This window comes from Morus notabilis, unplaced genomic scaffold, assembly GCF_000414095.1.
Source record: "Morus notabilis unplaced genomic scaffold, ASM41409v2 Scaffold215, whole genome shotgun sequence".
Lineage (NCBI taxonomy): Eukaryota > Viridiplantae > Streptophyta > Magnoliopsida > Rosales > Moraceae > Morus > Morus notabilis.
The window spans coordinates 69,562-94,520 of NW_010366045.1; the positions used below are offsets into that span (position 1 = coordinate 69,562).

A 24,959-nucleotide genomic window follows, 5' to 3' on the forward strand; every position below is an offset into this window, starting at 1 on the left:
GGTATTCATTAATTATAATAACAAGGTTGACTTCCAAAGAGATATGATCTCTAAGATGTATTTTAGAATTGACCTACCCTACGGCGGCAACTTCTAAGTTAAGTTAAAAGATCTAAAGCGGTGGGTTACACTCATAAAGAGAAAATTAAATTGGTTAATTATTTTCTTGACCTAAATGAAAAGAAATTAATAAATATTAGAAGTATGAGATATTTCATATAGTATTTATTAATTGAGATAGTCTCATTTTAATTAGTAATTATTTGACCTACCCTACGGCGGCACTTAATTGTGGTGATTAAAATTTCTTAGGCAATTAAGTGGGTTACACTCATAAAGAGAAAATTAAATTGGTTAATTATTTTCTTGACCTAAATGAAAAGAAATTAATAAATATTAGAAGTATGAGATATTTCATATAGTATTTATTAATTGAGATAGTCTCATTTTAATTAGTAATTATTTGACCTACCCTACGGCGGCACTTAATTGTGGTGATTAAAATTTCTTAGGCAATTAAACATGTATTTGTGTATTTAACATGTGCATTCATGCATCATATTTATATGCCTTAAATTTAGTAGTGATATTTATGCAAAATGTTGATTGAGTTAAATTCTTTATTTTCAGCAAAAATGTCAAATCCTATTTTCACACTTCTCGCTTCCCAAATTTTGAATGGTGAAAACTTTGTCAAATGGAAAAGCAACATGAATATCCTCTTGATCTGTGAAAACTACCATTTTATCCTTAAGGAGGATTGTCCTCCAGTGCCTCCAGCCAATGCCGCTAGGGCTTTGACCGAGCCAACAACAAGGCTCGTTGTTACCTGTTAGCAGCAATGAATGAAGTGCTGAGAACTCAGCATGAAGGCCTTGCGACTGCTAGAGAGATCATGGACACTCTTTAGAGGATATTTGGACGTCCATCTGATTCAGCCCGACACGCTGTTGTCAAAGCCGTTATGAACGGCCGTATGAAGAATGGTTCTTTTGTACGTGAGCATGTGCTTAAGATGATACCACATATTGCTAATCAAACTAACCTCAAAAATCACAAAACCAACATAAAACTCACACGCCCTTATTACAACTCATCTCCTCAAGAATCACAAATTACATCCATAAATTCAAGCTTAAAGTTGGCTAAAAAATAATGGAGAAGAGTTTGAGAACTTACCCTTGAAGAACTCTCTCTCTTGAAAACCCTTGAACTCCTCTAAGCTTTGTTAATGGCTTGGAACTAGAAGAGTATAAGGAAATTTGAGAGGAATGTTTCTACATTTCAAACTTTACTAACACATGAGAAAGAGAGGATTTAGAGTTTATACCCTTGGAGAAATGTTTGACTAGACTCCTCCTCGAATCCTTTGATCTCCTTCTTCTTCCTCTATTGCTTGCTAGTGGTTTAAGGTTAGGAGAATGAGAGAAAAAAATTTGAGAGAGTATGGGTGTAATGTGTGTGGCCGGTTTTGGGGTGGAGAGAAAATGAGAGGAGTAAAAAATGATGCCTAGCTTATGATGGTTCCTTTTATAGACAAGTTGGTGATCATTTATTTAACCTCAATTCACTTCATTAATCAACCAAATTTTTGGTTCAAATCCCCTAAGTCATGGCCGGTCCTAGGTGGAGAAAAGAATGAGTAAATATGCCATGATTTCCCCTTCAACAACTACTATCACATCACATTTTCATGAAAATCCTCTAGCACACTCAACTAGCCAAGTTTTGCTCTAATTTTACTATGCATGGCCGGCCAAGTGGAGAGATAGAGAGAGAAAAATATAACCTACCCCCTTGTACTTTTGGCCACTTACTCAAGTTTCTCCTTAAAACTGATCAAAATTATACTTGTTGTAATTTTCTCATGTATATATATGCTGGATGCTAATTTGTACTGTACTTGGAGATTCTTAAAATTTAGATTCTCAAACTGTATCTGTACTGGAAATTCTTTCGCCTTAAAGTACGGCGAGAATTTACTTGATCGTAAAACATGTACTTAACATGAAATCTGCTACATAATTTAGGAATACAATTGTTAATTCTGTAAATCCTTCAGTCATAAAAATATAACATAATATATTTTTTTTCTAGAAAAAATCCTTGACTTAAATACATAAATTGCATTATTTAAATTTCAGGATTTTTTTGGTCATTACAAGATGCACCTATTCGTGCTTGGGATAACATCCAAATACCTAGTACTAAGAGAGCGAGGAGTAGAACAAGAATTACTTAGGCTGACGTGGCTAGGCACGACTTTCAATATCTAGTGTTTTAAGAGGGTCTCGTGTTTAATAGAACAGACTAGAAACGAGAAATCTATACAGCCGACCCCAATTAATTTGAAATTAAAGCTTGTATTTATTGTTGTCGTCGTCGTCGTCTAGATCTCTTAGATCGACGTTGTGTATCTTTGACGTTACCGAAATCATGGGATTTTAGTTAGGAATCTCACTTATTTAGTTTCCTTGTAATTAACCCTGTAATAGCTGACACATTCGTGTATAAAGACCCATGTATACTGATGAAGAAATACAAGAAAGACATTCCCTAAGCGCTCGCATTTATAACTTACGGTATATATTTTTCTCTTCCAACTGATACTGCAGGAACAAGCACCAGTAGATACAAGAAAAACAAGGACCCAAACTTATGAGTTAGCCGAAGAATGCTTGCGAATAAACTACTATGGTGCCAGAAGAACAGCTGAAACGCTTATTCCTTTCCTCCAATTTTCTGATTCACCAAGAATTGTTAATGTTTCCTCTTCCGTGGGAAAATTACAGGTATGCAATTTATATAGCTTGTATTGATTTTTATCTTTTTTGTTTCAGAGCATATCAAATGATTGGGCTAAAACAATTCTTAGTGATGCTGAAAGCCTCACAGAAGACAGGATAGACAAGGCATTGAGAGAGTTTCTTAAAGACTTCAAAGAGGGTTCATTAGAAAGCAAAGGTTGGCCTAGTTTTCTGTCTGCATATACCGTGTCAAAAGCCGCCCTGAATGCCTACACAAGGGTTTTAGCTAAGAAATACCCAAGCTTTCTCATCAATTCTGTCTGCCCTGGCTTTTTGTGAAGACAGATATAAACTTCAACTCAGGCATCTTATCTGTCGAAGAAGGCGGTGCAAGTCCGTTAAGTTTAGCGTTGCTGCCAAATGATGGCCCTTCAGGCCTCTTCTTCATTCAGTCATAAGTGTCGTCATTTTAATTGAAGACAAATGTACTGAAAAAACAGTGTTCGAATTGTTTAGTTTTAGGTAGTTACCATCCACATGAGTTGTCAATATTGTTTTTGTCCTATATATTTTGAGAAAAACACCAAGTGAAAGGTTTTATGTCTGAATTTCAGTGTTGGGAGTAAGCTGGAGTTGTCAATAGTGTTGTTCTATTGGATAAACAGTGTTCAGTTTTAGGCAGTTACGCCTTTTAACTTTTCTTTTTTAGAACTTTATATCCTTTTTTATTTTTTTATTTTTATATAAAGCGTGTTCAGATTTGAATCATGATTCACAGTGATTAGAACCTTCGTTTGGATGTGTATATGCATGATTATGATTCTAACCTGAAATGTGATTCGAACCAGTGTTTGGTTGCCTTGTTTTCTGAATTTGAATCATGACCAAAATAAATGTAATTTAAAAAAATTATATAATAAATATAATTCGCTACATGTAATTTAAAAAAATATAATTCGTTATATAATTAAAAAATGAAGTACTAGAAAAAAATTATACAAATAATTTTAACTCAAAATTATAACAAGCTAACTACGAAATAAATAGAAAAAATGTGAATGAAATTATATAACAAGCCAAGCATATATCAAACTTGTCTCCCACGACTTCCCTGGTATTCCACCCACATTTCATTCACAAGGCGATCCCTAAAACGACTCATCTCTGTACGACTAACACTACCTCTTGTAACAACTGACCCTTCTGTATCACCTGCACTATTAAAAAATTAATCTAATGATAAAAAAAAATTACTAGCATTAATAATTCTTACTTGAAGAGTTACCATCACTTTTTAAAGTATGATTAATTTCATAAATATTTCTTGAAGTATGTATTTTATTTTAAATTGTCATTTTTTAAAACAGTTTAAAATATCCTCTAATATATAAAAAATGAATCAAAATATCTCCTCAATCTATTTATGTCTATAATCCTAACGATGTGGCATTGATTTTAAATTAATAAAAGGGATAAATTATAATTAAATCAGTGAAAATGATTATTTTATTAAAAAAAGAAGTAATAAATTGAAAATAAAAATACGACTTCAAAAAAATTAAAAATTAAATAAATCAACAAATTTTTAAATGAAAAATGCAAAAGAACAAAAAAGAAAAAGAAAAAAAGAGAGAGACACGTCTTCTTCGTCTTCTTCACCTTTCTCAAAGTACAGACCAAACTCCATAATCGGACACCGGAACAATAAAAACAATAGATCAAATCTTCAGATAAAAACAAACAACAAATCTAATCTCATTCAACATCTCAAAATTTAGAAAAATGCCCTATTTTTTTTTTAAAAAAATGAAAAACCAGATCTGTACTTTGAGATATGTAAAAGAGAGCAAAAAACACAAAAAAAAACCAGATCTCAGGCCGAGCAACCCAGAAAACGCCGTCCCAAAAAGGCTGTCAGCCCCACCCTCATGTTTGAAGAAGCAGAAATAGGAGAAGGCGCAAAGATTCTCTGCCAAGACACGACTGAAGGCTGAGCTCTCTGCGCAATAACGTGGAGTTGGGTTGGGGGTTGGTCACGAGGAATTACTCCAGCGAGCACAGTGCCGTTACTGTGTAAAGATTCAAGTCTTGGGTTGAATCAGGGGAGAGCCTGATTTTGAATCAGGACCCAAAAATTGATCCGTGATTCAAGTTGTGGTCTCAGTCCAATATGACACCAAACAGGAATTTGAGCTCATGACTCTAATCTTTAGACCTGAATCTCCCAACCAAACGGAGCCGAAATGTTCGCGTTTTAGCTAGATGAGAATCTATGTTCAATTAATTGAATACAACGTTTTCTATTGGAGAAATTTTAAAAAATGTCATTAATAAAATAATATTTTTTTTATTATTGTTAAATTTATCTTATATAATTAATAATTTATAAATTATCTTTTTATAAATTATCTTTTATAATTTACATATTATCTTTCGATATTCTATAGATTATTTTCTGTAATGGCATTAAAATTTTACGTAAATGCATAAATAATACAGTCGAAAAAAATGGTTAAACTTTTGACTTTCTCTTTAGGCCCCGTTCATTTCGCCGATTCGAGTTTAGAATTCGAGTTTTGCTACAGTAAAAAGCTCTCAGAAACAGTCACATCTAACTTTTTTGCTACAGTAAAAAGCTCTCACACAAAATCACATCTCAACTCGAATTATAAACTCGAATCAGCGAAGTGAACGGACCCTAAAATTTTGCCTTCTGGGTTCCAAACTTGTACTTTCTTTACCGTTCTTAGTCCCCAGTTTGTTTGCCCGTTAAATGCCTAAAAACTTTATGCTAAAAATCCCTAAATATTTTGACTTTTGACACATGAATCCCCATTTTGAAAATCTTGATTTCTAAGTCCCCTAACTCCTATTTTCCTTGCTAAAAGCCCAAAAGTTTAGGACTTCAAGCTCGAGAAAGCCCTTAACTTTTTGAATAAAAATGCACAGGTACAAGTCACATATTCGATTTTTTTAAAAGGTATTTAGGTCATTTCAAACCCTAAAATTATTTATAGTTAAACTTATTGGCAAAAGTAGAACTAAGAAACAAAAATAAAGGTAAAAGTTCATTCAAATTTAAAATTCTAATTCTCAATTATTGAGAATTTGGAATTTTCTTTATAATTATACCATTATTCCATGGTTGGCAATGAGTTCTTTGGTGAGAATCACTTTCCTACATTAAAGGTAAGAGGACTATTTGATTTAACTATATGCATCATTACATTTTACTTCAAAAAAAAGATGGAAATTTTTACATTTTAAAGAAAAAAGTGGGCAATTTATTTTTTAGAGAATTTTTGAAAATATTAGAGCTTTTAATTACCTAAATACCCTTTAAAAGAGTGCATATGAAATAGTAGTGATTTTTGTTTCAAAAATTAGCGGAAGTTTGCGACCCAAAAAAAAAAAAATCAAAACGAAGACCCCAATTGACAAAGATCCAAAAGTTTGGAGACTTGAGGTGCAAAAATTCCTTTGAGTTTTAAGGCAAATTTTAACAAAAAACTAACTGGGAACTAACAGATACACAGAAAATACAAGTTTGGGGACCTAGATGCTAAGATTTTTAAAATGGTAATCCAAATGTAACGTGTAAAAATTTAAAATGTCAAAAGGAAAAATAAACAATTCTCTGGCAAGGGTACAACTTTAAAATAATAATAGTAATATATGATGCCCCGTACTGGGAAGTTTCCTGCCCAAGGTAATATAAAGAAAATGAAAAGGTAATATAAAGAAAATGAAGTTATTAATGAAGGGAGTGTAGAAAGAGAGAAGTTTCCTTGGGAAATTAAGCCAAAATGGTGGTGAAAGGTGCTGCTAAAGATTGGTGCTGACCACTAAATAGCTGCTTCCTAACAACACCAGAAAAAAGTAGAGTCGATGCTTATAGTTCTCTCACTCTTGTCAAAAATTTGAAAATTACAAAAATGGTGGGCCTGCTAAACAAGTGCTCGGTTGTCTCGGAACCGGAAAAGTTAACTTAAGGGATTGTCATGTTATGCTCACGACACTTCCTCCTTTCTTGGGCATGCTACATCATTTAGCTCAAACTGAACTTTTTGGGACAACACAATCTTCCAGTAGTCGAACGAAGGAGTGTAGGTGTGGGGACAAATATAAACCCTCGTGAAAACGAAGTCGTTTAATGAAAGACAAAACGATGCCCTTTTTCGTAATACTTTTTTCTGCTACAGTGAAAAGCTCTCAGAAAATGTCACATCTCAGCTCGAATTGAAAACTCAAATCTGTGAAGTGAACGAAATCTTAGTTGATTTGAACTGATTTTGACTCTAACAGTAGGATATTATAATGAGATTGAAAAAGAACATAAATAAATAAGAATGAGGTTTTTTTTCTTAAAGAAATATTTTATTTTATTTTATTTTATTAGTGTTTATAAATATTTCATTGTAAAATTTTGTTGTTGTTGTCCTGCTAGAAAGAAATTATTTGACCAAAAGCATATAAATGTTTGATTTTTTATCTAAAATTATTGTGAATATCAAAAGCAGAAATTTATGTGTTTGATAAATTATGTGAGATTATTGTGAGAAGGTAATGACTAAATTAGACATACTTTAGTGCATGTATTTATGGTTAGTCTTATTTAAATTTTTAAGGCCAATATTTAACTTATTTTTACACCAAAATAATAAAACAATATAATTTTAATTTATTATTTACAATAATGTAAAAAAATCAAAAATATAATGTAAATTTTCTTATTTATTGCTGTTATTTTTGAAACATTTTGATAATTATCAAAAATATTTGCCTCAAATTTAGCATAGTACATTTATACAAGATTATCAAATCTTAAATAAATGTTATAAAAATATTTTTTAATTAATATGAAAAAATAAAATTAGTGGATAGAGAATTAAGATTTATTATTAAGGTAATTTTGATAAATTTAGACAATGACAATAGAAGATGTTGTGTAGAAGCAACACCTGAGAAGCTTCTCAAATTCTACTGCTGGGTAGCAGTTTTTAAAAGTTGTTGCATAAAAATAGGATTACCGAATACCCTAACCTGCTATAACTTTTTAAAAAGTTAAAAACAACCTCTAAAAGTAATGTCAAATAGCCATATGATAATTTGTTAAGCTTAGTAATATGAGCTTTATCAATAAAATTATTATCCTTTTACACATTACTATTAAAGATATATAAATAAATTTGACAGTCATTATTTTTAACCGAAAATTAGTATCCATTAATTTATATTAAAAGATGTAAGGTTGATATTACCTTTGCTCATTCTATAATTGTGCAGTGCCTACTAAACTCTCATTACTAATTTTATTAAGAATAATGCTATGAGACACTTGTGGTGTTCAATATTGCATTAATTATGATATGAAATCGATTTATTAGTTATGGTGTTTAACCTCAATGGTGTTTTTAATGATTTGTTTTTATGCCTGAACACATGATTATATTTGTAGAAGTTTCGTTTCGTTTAAAGTAAACGAGCGTCTTGTATTTTAGATATTGTTAGTATGCGGTAAATGCCTACAATCATCACATTTTTCATATTTTTGTGCTCAAGACATTAGTCGAATAAAAAAGAACATGTGAATCACACATATCTATCTATACTAGAAGAGAATGACCAATTCCAAACAAGGAGATGTACATAAAGACGTTCTCAGAACTTTTACAAGTTTAAATCAATAATGAGGAGCTTTTACATTGTAGCATATACTCTAGCATAATGTAGGTTTCTAAATGTTACTTTTAGTTAAAATCACATCAAATTAAATAAATATACAAAATGGTCTTTCTTCGTAGAATTTCTTTACTGGGCTAGTTTCTGACTGTTATATCTGGTTAAAATCAAATAGCATAAAAAAACTGTGTAAAACAAATAATTTCTAATATAAATATGAGTTAAAAATAACTTTTTTTTCGAGTCAACTGAATGACCAAAGCATCGGTTGCTTCCACTTGTGGCCTTCTTCGACCGCCTTGACACCTTAATATCAAGGAACCCCCCCTCTCTTCTTCTCTTCATGTATGTGGGCTGCCTGCCCGTCCCGAATAGACGAACAGGAACTCTCATCTCAGTAGGTGTTTTCGGCATCTCAGCGGATCTGATGGTTCTAGGAAAATCATTGAATAAGGTATTCACTTCGTTCAGTCAGTATATTCGTATATCCCTTGCCCGAGCAATGAACTACGTTCACGATGGGTGTTGGGGCCCCTACCAGACCGGTTAATGCAAGAACTATAAATAAAGGGATCTCGATTTGAAGCTCGATTTGTTTCTGCCAGTGGGAAGTAATGAGGCTAGTCTCCCCCCCTGAATGAAGAAGTAGTGGGGCCCCCTTCCCGCATATGCGCCTTTATTTAGATTCTTTCTTTCTTTTTTGGCAATCTTTCTAAAATAAAAAAATATCTCTGGCCGTCGAAGGGATAAAAAAGAAAGAAGAGAAAGAAAGGGAGACTTTTCATACCATGCTATAAAATTCTCATCTTGAAAAATGATCAAGTTATTGTAAGATATGAAAAATGTTATATATATGTTTTAATTTTGTGAGCATTTGCTAGTGAAACTTCTATAACTTGGAAAATGTAAATAATAGCCGCAATCAACAATTGAAAGTTTAGGCCCGTTTAGTTTGATGATTTGAGTTTTTAATTTGAGTTAAGATGTGACTTTATGTAAGAGTTCTTTACTGTAACAAAAAAGTTAGATGTGACTGTTTCTATGAACTTTTTACTGTAGTAAAACTCAAATTTTAAACTCAAATCGGTGAAATGAACGAGGCATTCATCTTTCGCCAAAATGAAGTTAAGTGGAATCTAAGCCTCTAAGGTCTCTCTCTCTCTCTCTCTCTCTCTCTCTCTCGTTTAAGTCTGGGTTTGTTAATGGAGAAAAAGACGTTTCAACACAGCAACACTAAACATAAGGAAATAAAATCCAATGATCTTTTTGCATCTTGTAGGGCAACAAAATCCGATAATTCTTTTTTTTTTTATTGTTGAATCAAATTCAAATAATCGTGCAAATAGTATAATTCTACTAATAATAAATCTAGGGGAATCGGTACGGTAGAACAAGTTATTTTACTCTACCGATAGAGAGTTATTTTTAACCGTTTAATTAATTTTTTATTGGTCCATAGGTCCACATTAAAAATTTAAAGCGTACCACGCAGAATTACTCCTTCTGTAAATATGACCATTAAAAATTAATCTAATAATAAAAATACAGTCTCTAACCGTAGAGAAAATAGCTTATTTCAACGTAAAGACTCCCCAAATTTACATGTAAAACTCATGTTGATGAGAAAATTCTGAACAAAAACATACTTATTCACATAATAACAAATCCCATGTTGATTTTTTTTAGCTAGACGTCGTTGACGATTTATTATTATTATTATTATTATTCTCAGAGAAATTTTGACAAATATCTTTTATAAGGGTACGATTCTTGATTTCACCCATTATTCTTGATTAATGTCTTTTTAGTCAAATAAATATATCAATTAAAGGGTACTAATCAAAAATAAAAAGTAAAAACTCAAACCCATATACTTTTAAAGATAAGTTCAATAATTTTCTCTTATTTATTCTTAGCGTGTACTTATGATCTACACATATAGAAATTTGAAAGCGCTTTATTGTTGGGTGCATTTCGCCATTTTGGAAACCCCCTTTTCTTTTAAGTATCCTTCCTTTTTATTTTTCTTTTACTTTTTGGTGTTTACCCTAAACTTATTTACTCTTTTCTTTTAGTCCTTTTTATTCTTTTTAAAATTTTTTCCTATCATTTTATTTTCCTTTTCTTTTTTTACTCTAAAATTTATTTATTTCTTCATTTTGGTCTTTTTTTTACCATTGTTTAAATTTTTATCCTAAAATTTTATTTTACTTTTCATTTTTTACATTAATTTTTTTTTTTCATTTTGGTCTTTTTGACCCTTTTCTATTTTTACTTGAGATTTTATTTTTTTTCGTTTTAGTTTCTTTTGCTCTAAAACTTATTTATTTCTATGTTTTGATCTTTTTTGACATTTTTTTTAAAAATTTTCATGCTAAAATTCTGTTACTTCTTTTTTGTTTTGGGTTTTCCCCTTAAAACTTAATTTTTTTTTCATTTTGGTGTTTTTTCCCTTTTTTTTTTTTTTTACTTTTTACCTGAATCTTTATTTCTTCATTTTGATTTCATTTTACTTTCACCCTAAGACTTATTTATTCCTTTATTTTGGTCTTTTTTAACCCTTTTTTTTATTTTTACCTTGAGACTTTATTTTTTTCCATTTTGGTTCCTTTTGCTATAAAACTTATTTATTTCTTGATTTGATCTTTTCTTAAAATTTTTTCCAAGAATTCATTTTACTTTTTGTTTTGGTTTTTTTACCACATCACTTATTTATTTCTTCATTTTGGTCATTTCTTCACCCTTTTTTCACTTTTGCCTTGAAATTTTATTTTATTTTTTGTTTCGGGTCCTTTCACCCTAATACTTATTTATTTCTTCATTTTTAGACCTTTTTCCGCCATTTTTTTTTTACTTTTCCCTGAAATTTTTTTTTTTTTTCGTTTTAGTTCATTTTGCCCTAACACTTACTTATTTCTACATTTTGATCTTTTTTGACCTTTTTTTAAAATTTTCGTGCTGAAAATCTGTTATTTCTTTTTTGTTTTGGTTTTTCCCCTTAAAACTTAATTATTTTTTTTTCATTTTGGTCTTTTTTCCAGTCTCTCCGATGGGCAGGTGCAGCTAGGGATGGCCAGCTTCTCGGATCAACAATTGGTCATCTGTTGAATCTTTTGATTCTCCACCTTCCTTGTTCCTTAGGTTCTTTCTTCGCAAGAGTCAATGCTAATAATGCAAGACTGCCTTTGTCTCGTCAATCCCGATGCTAGCGAAGCGTCACTTCGCATTGTGTAAGCCACATGAGGCGGCGGCACTTCCATTCTCGGGGGGAGGTCCCGCATGAGTAGAGGCGCGCAGGCAAGCGAATAGGAAAGTAGTCTTTATCCGCGGCAAGCATATAAAGTACCGAACAGCCCGAGGAGCAGGCTTCCCGATGCGGAACTCTATTCCTTATGGTGCGGTGTGTAGGCGCCTTATGTGAAATACGCCTTCCGACGGTGCAGAGCCTCTATTCACGATGGGAAGTAGGCAGATCATCTTTTCGATGAGGAGGTCCAGTTCCCAAAGACGGTGGCGTGACGTGATTTTCACACATAATAAGCTTCTTCAAGCGAGGTCTCTCACATCTCCTGATGCTTAGGTACTGCCCTACCCTTGTATCCCGCGCTTTCATTCTACGCTAAATCTCGATACCTTTCCCTCGTCTTCAGAGATGGGACGGACTCCACCCATAAACCTTAGTCGTTCAAACGTACCTTTATGCCCGCATCCCTACCCAAATCCTTCCTTTCCCTTCTTTTAATTGAAATTAAATTATTTTCTTCAATTACTATGGTATGAAAGTAGGATATATCATTTATATACCATTTACAGGCAACCTGTATACATAGACGGAGGCTTGCGTCATGCTTATTCTGGAACAGAGCTCTTATGCAGGTTTACTTTAAATGTTTTTTTTTTTGTTTTTTTAAGGTATTCGCTTACTCTTTTTGGTTGTCCACGTATTTGCACAAATCTCCATACATAAGAGGAACCTCCAATAAAAAAAAACATATTATTTATTTCAAATTTAAATTTAAATTACCAAAATAACCCTAAATGAAACAGTAAAACAAACTTACCTCACATTTAGGTGATGTTTGGTAGATGGATTCGTTCCCTGATTCGAATCATGATTCGTAGTTCGCTACAGTATTTTCTCTCACAAAAAATACACGTAAATCGAAAATGATTCTAAATCTTTTTAGTTGTCCACGTATTTTCTCCTCTCTCCCCTCTCTGCTGCCGCCCACTTTTCTCATTACCGGCGACAATCTTCTCTCAAGAGATCATGAAGCTGAAATCCCGAGCTCGTGAAAGTTTAGATTACCCGAGGCTTCTCTCCTCGATCGTCGCCGCTTCCCCGAGACGAACTGAAGAGAAGGCCAATAGTTGTCGTCCGTCTCAACAAAAAACCGCTGTCGATCGAGATCCGTCACTGATTGGCAATCTCAATCTACATGACGGCCCGGGCACTGGCGAAGCTGTTCTGGCGACTTTGGTCTTTTTTTTAGTGTACGAGGGGTAAAGTCGACTTTTTGTTCACATATTTACGTATTTGTTTTATTTTGTTCGTTTCTGAACTGTTACTCTTTCTATACTCACTCCTCAGACCTCAGCAACTTGTATATATCTCCTTTGGCGCTCCCCCCAGCTTCAGCCATTGAAGAAGATCTGCTTCAATTTCTGTGCTCCATTATTTGCGGAGCTTTCCCTTTCATTATTCAAACAAAGGTAAATCCAAATTTCGACTTTTACCTTGTTGTATTATCTCTCTTAATTTCTTCCCATTTCATTTTTCTATTCATCTGTTTGGTTTCCGTCAATTCGTGCCAAAGTTTGAACGACAAATCATTATCTGTGTTCTGTTCTGCATTTTCCTTTTAATGTGTTGCTCTTGTTTTCGTAACTCATTAAGGGATTAAAATTTCACAATGGAACTTGGAGTTGATCACACATTTGGTACAAACTAATCATAGCTCATTGTTTATTGGGAAAATATCATATTGGTTTAAAAAAAAAAAAGAAAAAGCTTGAAATAAAAATAAAAATAAACTTCTGTCTTTTCGCTCTCAAGTCTCAACCAACTCTCTCTCTCTCTCTCCTCTCTTTCTCTCTCGAATAACTCCCAGCCACCGGCGAGCCCGACCCCACCTGCTGCCATCGTGACCCTGCCCGGCCCCAAACCCAGCCCCGGCGCAGCCCCGTTGCGACCCCGACCCTACCTGCGCGACCCCGACCCCTATCCTCTGCAGCCATCGTGACCCCGCCCAGCCCCGGTGCAATCCTGTCTCAACCTCGACCCCACCCGCGCGACTCTAAACATCATTCTCTACCGCCGTCGCGACCCCGCCCAGCCCCGAACCCATCCCCGCCGCCGAACTGCGGCGACCCAAACAGGTTTCATCTTTGTAGATTTAACATTTCCAGATTTTCTATTTGATTTTCCAGATTTAATAATTTGCAGCTCTGGGTTTTTGGTGAGAAGGAAGATGAGACTGCTGAAAGAATCCGTTCTCCATGAGCTTGCTGAAAGAATCGTGGATTTTACTTTTTTTGGGTTATTGGTGTTTCTGATGTTATTGCTTTTCTTGGTGTTTTTCGACTTGATTTTGATATTTTTTTTTTCCGGGCGATCTAATTTTAATCTGATTTTGTTTCAGATCTGTCTTGTGCTTTGCGGTTCAGATTCATCCGTGTCCTAGAGATTTATTGTAGAGAGAGAAGAGAGATTGAGAGTTTTTTTTATATTTTTTAATGTTTTTAATTATTGGTTTCTATTTAATAAATGAAGGGGGTAAAAATAACATTTGACATTTTAAAAAACGGTTTAAGGTAAAAAAAACAATTTCCTAAAAGTACAGGTACCTAAAATTTATGGTACTAAAAGACGATTACACTAAAATATTGAGTACCATGAAATTTTTCCTTGTTTATTTTCTTCACTTCGTTTTCCGAATCTTTTTTTTTTTTGAAATCCAATTTATTTACTTTTTCCTGATCATATCTGAAAACTCTCTGTATAGCTTGGAGAATTGTTGGCCGTGCTTGCTTGCATTTTTTTAATAAAAAAATCAATCCTCAAATCTATTTTCCCCTTTAGCAAAAAACGATCTGGAATTCTGTATGATCGTATGTACTAAGTCTGCTGCTTCAAGTTTTCAGTTGAAATTTCCCACTTTTACATGCTACAAATCAATGCTTATAAACTTATGTTTAGTGTTGATGTCATCTTGCATTGTGTGTTTCGCTGTAGAAAAATTGTGAAAAGTGCAAATGGCATTGAGGAAGCCTGGTGTGATTGCTTTATTTGATGTTGATGGAACTCTCACTGCTCCAAGAAAGGTATAAAGTTTGTTTCTTTGATGTTCCCTTGTTCCACTCAGATTGCTCATTTATATTATTACGCATCAATATTATTTGCTTTCATTTAGTTTATGTAATTCGTGTTTCCTTATGTTATAATATTTTCTTATTCTAAGCATTATTCTTAAATTTTAGGTGGCTACACCACATATGCTGGAGTTTATGCGTGAACTCCGAAAGGTATATTATCATTTAGAGTATTATGAATTGTTGCTGGGCCTGTTAAGTTTTATTTTTCAGAGACTGACGGCATTTTTTGCCCGCAGGTCGTCACAGTTGGTGTTGTGGGAGGATCTGACCTTAGTAAGATAACAGAGCAGCTTGGGAAGACAGGTACTTCCGCTAGCCGTTTGGACATTTTGGCATAGTTAGAGAATGCAGAGTAGTCGGTTACTATAATTGAATCAACATGCTATGAATTCAAGCTCTAGTGGTTGGAACAGAGGTTTCTATACTTGTTATGAGACGAACTCCACTTTATTCATATAAAATTTTAATAAGGATGTGGTACGTGCAGTCTGTGTTTATCAATATCTGGGAAGAGGTAAAGTATGATCTTGATAACGATGCAGTAATGTAGTACAGGTTATAATACGATCTTGGGCATCAGGTTCATTTGAAGATGTGAAGTAGAATCTGGGGACATTGTAGATTTAGATGTCATATATTTTGGTGCAAAAAGATATAGTTGAGACTGTTCTTTATGCCTGCATTAATATTTAACTTTCTATATTCATATTACTAAGTCAATCAACTTTATCAATTGTTGTGCAGTTATTGATGATTATGATTATGTGTTTTCGGAGAATGGTCTTGTGGCTCACAGAGAGGGGAAACTCATTGGAACCCAGGTATAGCTTGGAGAATAGTCCCATGGTATAAACAAGCGGTCACACTGTAATGGGTAATTAGTGCTTTTAAGTCTAGAAATGAACATAGTAGTGGTACAATAATCATTGTTGTGATAAGTTGATTTTTTATCATTGGAACATATGCTTCGTAAAATCAGGGTCTTTTACCGCTTCAGTGGATAAAAACAAGAAACATTTAAAAAAAAAAAAATCCTACTTTTAGTAACCTACATGTGGGAAAGGTATTCATTGCAAAGATAGAAAGTTTTTGCAGACGGCAAATTGATTAGAGTGAAATTTTTACTACGAATGTGATTAATGTAATTTTTTTTTTAAAAAAAAAACAAATCAAAACAGAAAGGAGCACCTGTGTTTCCTTTTGGAGTATTCTACTGGAAAAATCCTTTTTCATCTGATATCTGTGCTCTGTTCAGTTTTCTTTCATATTGTTGTTGTGCAAATTTTATTCCTCTCTGCGTCAAAGTGCTCAAGTCTTTATTTGAGCCTGAAAATGTTTTCACCTTAAAGGTTGTCACTTACCTCTACTTTTATCTCAACACTTGATGACAAAATCAAACATATTTCCTTCATGATAATTTTCATGTTTCCTATATGATATATATTCCGTTGATGATTTTATATTTTCCTTTGTTTAGAGCTTGAAGTCATTTCTTGGAGACGAGAAGCTCAAGGTATTATCTCACTTTCTGTTCTTTCATTGCAATACCACTTTAAATACACAAATCATTTAAATGAAGAATGGTCCAATAGCGTATTATTTGTACATGTTTAAGGCTGTAGCAATTTATTTTCCCTATATCTGGTAGGCTCAAACATTCCTCCTAACAGCTTAAGCTTTTGGGATGGATTGGTAAACTAACATGGTATCAGAGCAGGGAAACTCTGAAAAACCCTAGCCGTCATCTTTTTTTTCCTCCTTTCCGGCAATCTCAGGTTTCTTGGAAAAAAAAAAACCCTAGCCGTCACTCTTTTTCTTTCCGGCAATCTCAGGTTTCTTCCCTCATGGCAGAAACTGGAATGGCGAATGAACCAGCCAGTTCCATCTCTGAAACCTCTTCTCTTTCCAACCCAAATCCGATCCAATCTAGTTCTGGAAAAACTGGAACATCTGAAAACCTATCTCTCCTTATCACAAATCATAAACTCAATGGACAAAACTACCTTCAGTGGTCTCAATCAGTCCAGATGTTCATCTGTGGCAGAGGAAAAGAAGATTACTTGACTGGAGAAGTCCCAGTTCCTGAAAAAACAGATCCGACCTACAAAAAGTGGAAGGTCGAGAATCATTAGATCATGGCATGGCTCATCAATTCAATGAATGTGGATATTGGTGAGAACTTTCTTCTATATGAAACGGATCAAGAAATATGGGAGGCAGTGAGAGAAACTTACCCCAGTTATGACAATATGTCGGAACTATTCGCGGTGGAGACAGCTCTTCATGATCTTCGTCAAGGAGAATTACCGGTAACTCAGTACTTTAATTTTCTAACCCGTCATTGGTAGCAGTTAGATATGTTTGAGTTTTATGAGTGGAAATGTCCGGAGGACAGCGTATTATATCGTAAGATAGTTGAGCAGAAAAGGATATTTAAATTTCTGTTGGGGCTGAATAAGAGTTTAGATGATGTTAGAGGCAGAATAATGGGAACAAGACCTCTCCCAAGTCTTCGGGAGACGTTTTCAGAAGTTCGCCGAGAAGAAAGTAGGAAGAAGGTAATGTTGGGTAACCAGCTACCACCGCCAAACCCAGAGGGATCTGCTTTTGCTGCTCGTAACTCATGACCTCCAGCATCCATAGACAATTGCCAGCCAAGGAAAGGGCGCCCTTGGTGTGACCACTGCTCGAAAACTGGTCATACAAGGGAGACATGTTGGAAGTTACATGGCAAACCAGCGGATTGGAAGCCAAACAGATTAGCCCAAGATAGCCGGGCAAACTCAGCCAGTATTACTGAGGAACAGCGGTGCACAACCGAATCCAGCCCCTTCACCAAGGAATAGCTAGATATGCTAAAAACACTGCTGAACAACACCCTAACTCAGCACACTACTGCTGCACCAGCCATTAGCTTACATGCTAAGACAGGTAAATTACACTCAACTCAGTGGATTATTGACTCAGGAGTATCGGATCATATGACAGGAGATGAGACGATGTTTTGTGACTATCAACCGTGTCACTCTAATCTCACGGTGAAGATTGCTGATGGCACTTTATCTAAAGTGGCCAGGACTGGATCAATTCAAATAACACCTGGAATCATTCTCAAATCTGTGCTTTACGTTCCTAATCTTGATTGCAATATGATTTCCATCAGTAAGTTGACTCGTGATAGTCACTGATTAACCATCTTTTCCTCTAATGTGTGTGTTTTTTAGGAGTTGGGTTCGAAGAGGAAGATTGGCAGTGCTGAGATGTGTTCTAGACTATACTTTTTCAAGCCTTGCAAACTCGGACATGCCTTAGTTGCTGCTTCTACAAGTCTATCTACTAGTCAGTCTATTATGAGTCAATTTAATTCTAGTTCTAGTGTCAATGAAGATAGTGAGATCATGATGTGGCACTATCGGTTAGGACATCCTAATTTCTTGTACCTTGGGAAGTTATTTCCTCATTTGTTCATCAATAAAAATCCAAAATCTTTCAATTGTGAGATATGCTAATTTGCAAACAATACCCAATCTGTTTATCCAGGGGTTCCCTACCAACCATCAAAACCTTTTGCCCTTATTCACAGTGATATTTGGGGACCTTCAAGAGTTAAAAACATTAATGGAGCACGGTGGTTTGTGATTTTTCTTGACGATCATACGAGACTTACGTGGGTATTCCTTATGAAAGAAAAATCTGAAGTTGAAAGAATTTTTCAAGCATTCAATTCAATGGTTCAAACTCAATTTGGTACCAAAATCCAAATCCTAAAGTCTGACAATGCTAGGGAATATTTCTACTCTGTCCTGGGAGAATACTTGTCTAAACAAGGGATAGTCCAAGTGAGTTCATGTGTCAATACCCCACAACAAAATGGGGTAGCGGAGAGAAAAAATAGACAGTTATTAGAAGTGGCCCACTCGATTATGTTTTCCACCACCGTACCAAAATACCTATGGGGGGAAGCCATTCTTACTTCGGCATATCTCATCAACAGATTACCATCTAGAGTCCTTCAGTTTCAAACATCTCGTCAAGTCCTTATTAATTTATTCCCTCATGCCCAGTTTCTGTCTTCCAATCTGCCCTTAAGGGTGTTTGGATGCTCGGCATTTGTCCATGTCTACCCACAAAATAGAAGCAAGCTTGATCCACGGTCTACAAAGTGTGTCTTCATTGGTTACTCTACAAATAAAAAGGGGTACAAATGTTACTGTCCTACTACTCGGAGGGTGTTTGACACCATGGATGTCACATTTCTTGAAAATAACCCTTATTTTTCCAAGACTAAAATTCAGGGGGAGACTACAACAGAGTTTCAGCCTTGGAGTTGGGATTCCCTACTTATCCCGAGTCTTCAGCCACCACCAAACTCTGAATCTATTCCGAGTCAGTCCATCCTTCACCCTCATTCTTTAAGTCCAGCTAGTGAGTCGGTTTCTCCTGCTTCTAACCTGCCATCTTCACCCGTGCCTCAGCCTCAAGCAGCAACTAAGGAATTACTGGTTTTTTCAAGAAAGCGGAGGCAAGCTCAGGGAAAGGTTGAATCCATAGCACATCTCACACCTATCCAAGATTCTAAAGCGGATCCAACAACTGCAGAAACTCATACAGGAGGGAAGAAGGATCAAGAGCAAGAGGAGATTCAAACATAAAGAGACCTAGAGCTGCCTATTGCCCTGAGGAAAGGTACTCGGACATGCACTCAACATTCGATTAAAGATTATCTTTCCTATGCAAAACTTTCAGGGACTTACCAAGCATTCCTCTCAAGAGTGGACGAAGTCCAAACTCCATCTAATATTCAAGAGGCCCTTAATCATCAAGGTTGGAAACAAGCAGTTCAAGAGGAGATTAGTGCATTGGAAAGAAATGGTACATGGATTATTACGGAACTTCCACCAGGAAAGAAAGAAGTAAGGAGACGTTTGGTTCATGGATTAGAACCATGTGATTAGAACCATTTTTGATTACGTGTATTTTTTGTGAGAGAAAATACTGTAGCGAACCACGAACCATGATTCGAATCAGGAAATGAATCTAGGTACCAAACATCCCCTAAGCTGCAAATGGGTATTCACGGTGAAGCACAAGGCAGATGGAAGTATTGAGAGGCTTAAGGCACGGCTGGTTGCTAGGGGTTTCACACAATCCTATGGAATTGACTATCAAGAGACGTTCGCTCCGGTTGCGAAACTTAATACTATCCGGATACTCCTATCCTTGGCTGCAAATTTAGATTGGTCACTCCACCAACTGGACATCAAGAATGCATTCTTAAACGGAAATCTTGAAGAAGAAGTCTACATGGAGATTCCATCCGGAATTCAAACAAGTTATGGCAGTAGAAAGGTGTGTAAACTGTTGAAGTCTCTTTATGGGCTGAAGCAATCTCCTAGAGCATGGTTTGGTCGGTTCTCAAAGTCAGTAAAAGGACACGGTTTTATCTAGTGTCAAGCTGATCACACGTTGTTTGTGAAGCGTTCCTCAGTGAACAAGTTGGCCATTCTTATTGTCTATGTGGACGATATCATTCTAACTGGGAATGATGTGGAAGAAATAGCACAGATCAAACAGGCATTGGCTGAAGAATTTGAAGTCAAAGATCTTGGTCCTCTTCGATACTTTCTAGGAATGGAAGTGGCTCGATCAAAGGAAGGTATATTTGTTTCACAACGTAAATACACCTTAGACTTACTAAAGGAAACTGGTATGCTTGGTTGTAGGCCAGCTAGCACTCCAATGGACTCCAAGAAAAAGCTCGGGCGTGAAGAAAGAGTTCTTGTAGATAAAGGGAGATACCAACGTCTGGTAGAGAAACTCATTTACCTTTCCCATACTCGGCCAGACATTGGGTTTGCAGTAAGCACAGTCAGTCAGTTCATGAACAATCCGATGGAAGAACACACGGAAGCAGTGCACCAAATCCTCAGGTACCTAAAGAGGACTCCTGGAAAGGGGTTATTGTTTAGGAAAACTGACTATCGAGATGTAATCCTATACTCAGATGCAGACTGGGCAGGAAGTCAGATAGATAGCAGATCAACTACAGGTTATTGCTCCTTTGTATGGGGAAACCTCGTGACATGGCGAAGTAAAAAACAGTCTGTTGTCTCCAGGAGTAGTGCCGAATCAGAACTAAGGGCACTTGCAATCACGATTTGTGAAGGAATATGGATCAGGCGAGTAATGGAAGAGCTGGGTATGGAGTTTGGAAAGACTGTGAAGCTCAAGTGTGACAACCAAGCAGCCATCAGTATTGCAAAGGATCCAGTCCATCATGATCGAACCAAGCATGTTACGATTGATAGACATTTCATTGCAGAGAAGATAAAAAATTCTGAAGTGCAAGTAATATACACTCCAACTCAGGAGCAGTGTGCAAATATCCTCACGAAGGCCCTTCAAGGACCTAACTTTGAGAGATTGTGTAGCAAGTTGGGCATGTACAACATGTACAATCCAACTTGAGGGGGAGTGTCGAATATTTAGTTCCTCAAAGTTAGGAGTTAGTTTTCTACTTTTGTAAATATTAGGAAATCAGGAAACCTATAGGAGCGGGATTCCCTAATTAGTTTTAGTCTGATTTAGTGTTGCTGATTTTTAGGAGGTAATTTCTGTATTTAGCTGAGTAGAGGCTGTATATATACCGTGTACTTATTTCCAATCATAATAAGAAAAAGAAGAGATTATTTCCTTCAAAGTCTTCAATTCCAAACCATCAGTTGTTGATTGTTGATGAATAGTGGGACCAGTGTATTTAATATTTATAATTTGTAGTTTTCTAAGATCATGAACATGTTGGAATGGTGGTAGCCTGTGGCATCTTTATGTTTGGACTTGTATCATAGGCTCACAAATAGCATATTATATACTTAATATGTATCCGTTGTTCATGATTTATTGAAAATACTATGCAGGAGCTTATCAATTTTACACTTCATTATATTGCCGATTTGGATATCCCAATAAAGAGGTTAGTAGATGGATAGCCAGATTCAATTTACATCCATAATAAACTTGGTAAAAGTCATTTATTTCCCTTCTTTTACGCTAGGGGAACATTTATAGAGTTTCGAAGTGGGATGATCAATGTTTCACCAATTGGGCGAAACTGTAGCCAAGAAGAAAGGGATGAATTTGAAAGATATGATAAGGTAAAATATTTTTTTCTCTTGAGGCCGAAAGAAGAGAGAGAAAAGTTACAGATTTACCATCTATTACTTTCCTACAACTTGTAAAATGTGATTGGTTTCAGGTTCACAATATACGCCCCAAAATGGTTTCTGTGCTCAGAGAGAGGTTTGCTCATCTTAACTTGACATTTTCCATAGGAGGTCAAATTAGCTTCGATGTGAGTAACAGTTGCAGTCTACTTAGTTTAGTTTCCTAAAACGCATATGTTGTAGCATGCACATACACAGGTGCGGTGAAATTGGTTGGAAGTCCTAGCATAGAACTTATGTTCAGCTCATATTCCTTGAAATAGGTCTTCCCTCAAGGTTGGGACAAAACATACTGCTTGAGATACCTTGATGATTTTCAAGAAATCCATTTCTTTGGTGATAAAACTTACAAGGTTAGCCTGCAATTTCACTGCTCAATTGCTCCGGCATACTTTGTTGTTAGTTTGACCTAATTGCTTACCTGCTATTGTATTTTCAGTTCTTGCTTTTCAACTATCTCTTAAGTTGGTTTGTTTTTTATGTTTTAGTTTTGTATATTCCATTAATTTAGGTCTGTAAGTAAAATTTATTTGGAAATATTAGGGGCTTGAATTGTCTTTTCCTTGTTAAAGTGCCTTGTGCAAATAATCGTTCTGAGAAATAGTCTGGTTTTGTGGTAGCTTGCGTCCAGAAAACGAAGGAAAATAAACATTCCTATATTCTCAACATTGCAATAATGATCTTATTAGAACTCATATATGTTGATAAGTTAAGAAATTTGAGAAGTCTGTGAGTCCATATCGGTTCTAGACTCCTAGTAGTACTTTTGGTAGTCTATCACTCTTTCAAGTCTGTCATTTTCCGTGTTTATGAACGTTTGTGTATTGCTTATGCAGGGTGGAAATGACCATGAAATTTATGAATCAGAGCAAACCGTAGGTCACACAGGTAAGCCATGAAGACTTCTTTTATAGGTTTAGGTTAGACGTTTTAAGGGATGTAAGAAGTAATGCGAATAAAAAAGTCTCGACTAAAAGAATAAGAGAAGAGAATTAGTGGCAACGAAGCACAGAAAGTTTCCCCGTATTTTAATGTCCGTGTCAAAAAAGTTAAAAAGAGTTTCTTTCTCGAGATTATCTCGCACTCAATATGATTCTACTTAAAATTTTGCAAGTGCTTCAAACTACATATCAGTTTACAGTTTTAATTATGCTTGGTGCAAAAGTTGTTTTTCTCCCCGTTAACTTTCCGCTTTCCTACATCATCACATTAATTAACATGAACAAACTACAACTAGAAAAAAACACACGCCTTTTGGTTGCTATAATCAAGTAAAAAAAGTCTTGAAATAGGATGTGAACCGCTATGATTAAAACTGTAATTTATTTTTATTTTGTAATTTTGGCAGTTACTAGCCCTGACGACACAGCTGAGCAGTGTGAAGCTCTATTCCTTGCTTGACCATGAGAGAGAGCAAATCAGTTGGTTTTCAGATATATGAATTAGTAACTCTCAGGAGAATAAATGTCGAGCAGAAAAATGTGTAATTTTATTTTATTTTTTAAAAGACGAGAATTTGATTGAAAACCTGGGATTGTAATTTTTTGTACCTGTATTCCTACAAATTCGTATTCATCAAATAAATTCATTTATCATTCAGATGCTGAATTTCTTTTCTCAGTTTAGATTTATACTCGGCACAATAAAATAGCAAGGCTGATAATTAGGAGAATGACTACTATTTATCGAGTCCTAGATTATATCAAATGCAATTTTACATAGACAAATGAGAAAGGGAAAATGAAAAAGAAAGATTAAAACTTGTTTGTTTTACAACTCATGTTAAAAACTTAATTTGTGTATGTGAAAGAAAAATACTATAGTAAAAAGTTGAATTTAAATTTTTGTTAAAAAAAACACTAAAGCAATAGAATTTGAATTGTGCCTTGAGTTATGAAAAGTGCTATAGAACTTGAATTATGACTTGAGTTGTGAAAAGAACAAGGTTAGGTTTTTATTTGCAAACAGGAACATATAATCCCTTTTCACATTCTAAGAGCATATCTAAGTAAGCTTTCTAAATTTTAGTTAAATTTTAGTTAAAATAGTTAGCAACTTTTTAGTTAGTCATCTAACCATATTCTCTATTTTAACTAAATATATATTATTGTCATATTTATTAAATTTCAAATATAAATAAATTTATTGAATCTATAAAAGAACTTTTGCAATTATTACAATTGAAAAAAAAATAATATTAAAAATGAAATGGCTAGCCACTCAATGCTAACTATATTTAGTTAGTGTGGAGTGCATTTTCTAAAATAACTAACTATTTAGTTAATAGTTGCAGTGGAAAAAAGCTAAAAAAAACTAAATCATTAGTTATTTTAGTTAAAAACATGAAATAATTTGTATGATTAGAGTTGCTCTAAGTAGTGACTGATATGAGAATTTAAATCTTAAAAGTAAGAAGTTACTCTCTGTGTAACAGACAAGAAAGTATGGAAGACTGATTCTCAATATTTTTTTAGAGTTCAAAAAACGGTTGAAGGTCACCCATCTGCCTATCTCTCTTTGCAAATATTTTGTTTCCATTATACGATTTTCAATTATTTGCATTTTGTCGTTGTTTAGCAATGTATTCTTACTATAGTGTGTGATTTTATCATCATCCTCTTCAAATTCGCGTCCCAACCATGCATGAGTTGTGTTGTGTCTTGTGAGCTTCTTGTGACACAACCTGGTTAATACAATTGTCAATATCATCATTACGGACAGCTTGTCGCCTTGAAGCTTGTGGTGCAATTCTCAACTTACAAAAAATTAAAAATTAAAAAATAAATAAAAAAAAGAGGAAGAAGAAGATGGATAATGATAAGACTTGTTTGATTTTTGATCTAATTCACTCTTCACCAAATTTAAAAAAAAAACAAAAAACAAAAAACAAAAAAATCATAAAAGGCATATGCACTATGCAGGTTCGAATTCT

The 24,959-nt window shown here is 34.7% G+C and overlaps 1 protein-coding gene and 1 pseudogene across 1 annotated transcript; both read left to right on the forward strand.

The window, feature by feature from the left end:
- Positions 1-3,220, forward strand: part of LOC21389977 — a 21,498-nt pseudogene extending 18,278 nt beyond the window's left edge.
- Positions 3,221-13,345: 10,125 nt separating this feature from the next.
- LOC21389980 (phosphomannomutase) lies at positions 13,346-23,626 on the forward strand. The gene is made up of 12 exons (XM_024172999.1): positions 13,346-13,808; positions 14,665-14,753; positions 14,910-14,954; positions 15,041-15,107; positions 15,549-15,625; positions 16,282-16,317; positions 21,722-21,777; positions 21,859-21,958; positions 22,060-22,155; positions 22,291-22,380; positions 22,864-22,915; positions 23,376-23,626. Exons 2-12 carry the CDS (start codon positions 14,685-14,687, stop codon positions 23,426-23,428), a joined length of 741 nt encoding a protein of 246 aa, XP_024028767.1. The 5' UTR covers positions 13,346-13,808; positions 14,665-14,684; the 3' UTR covers positions 23,429-23,626.
- Positions 23,627-24,959: the final 1,333 nt, after the last annotated feature.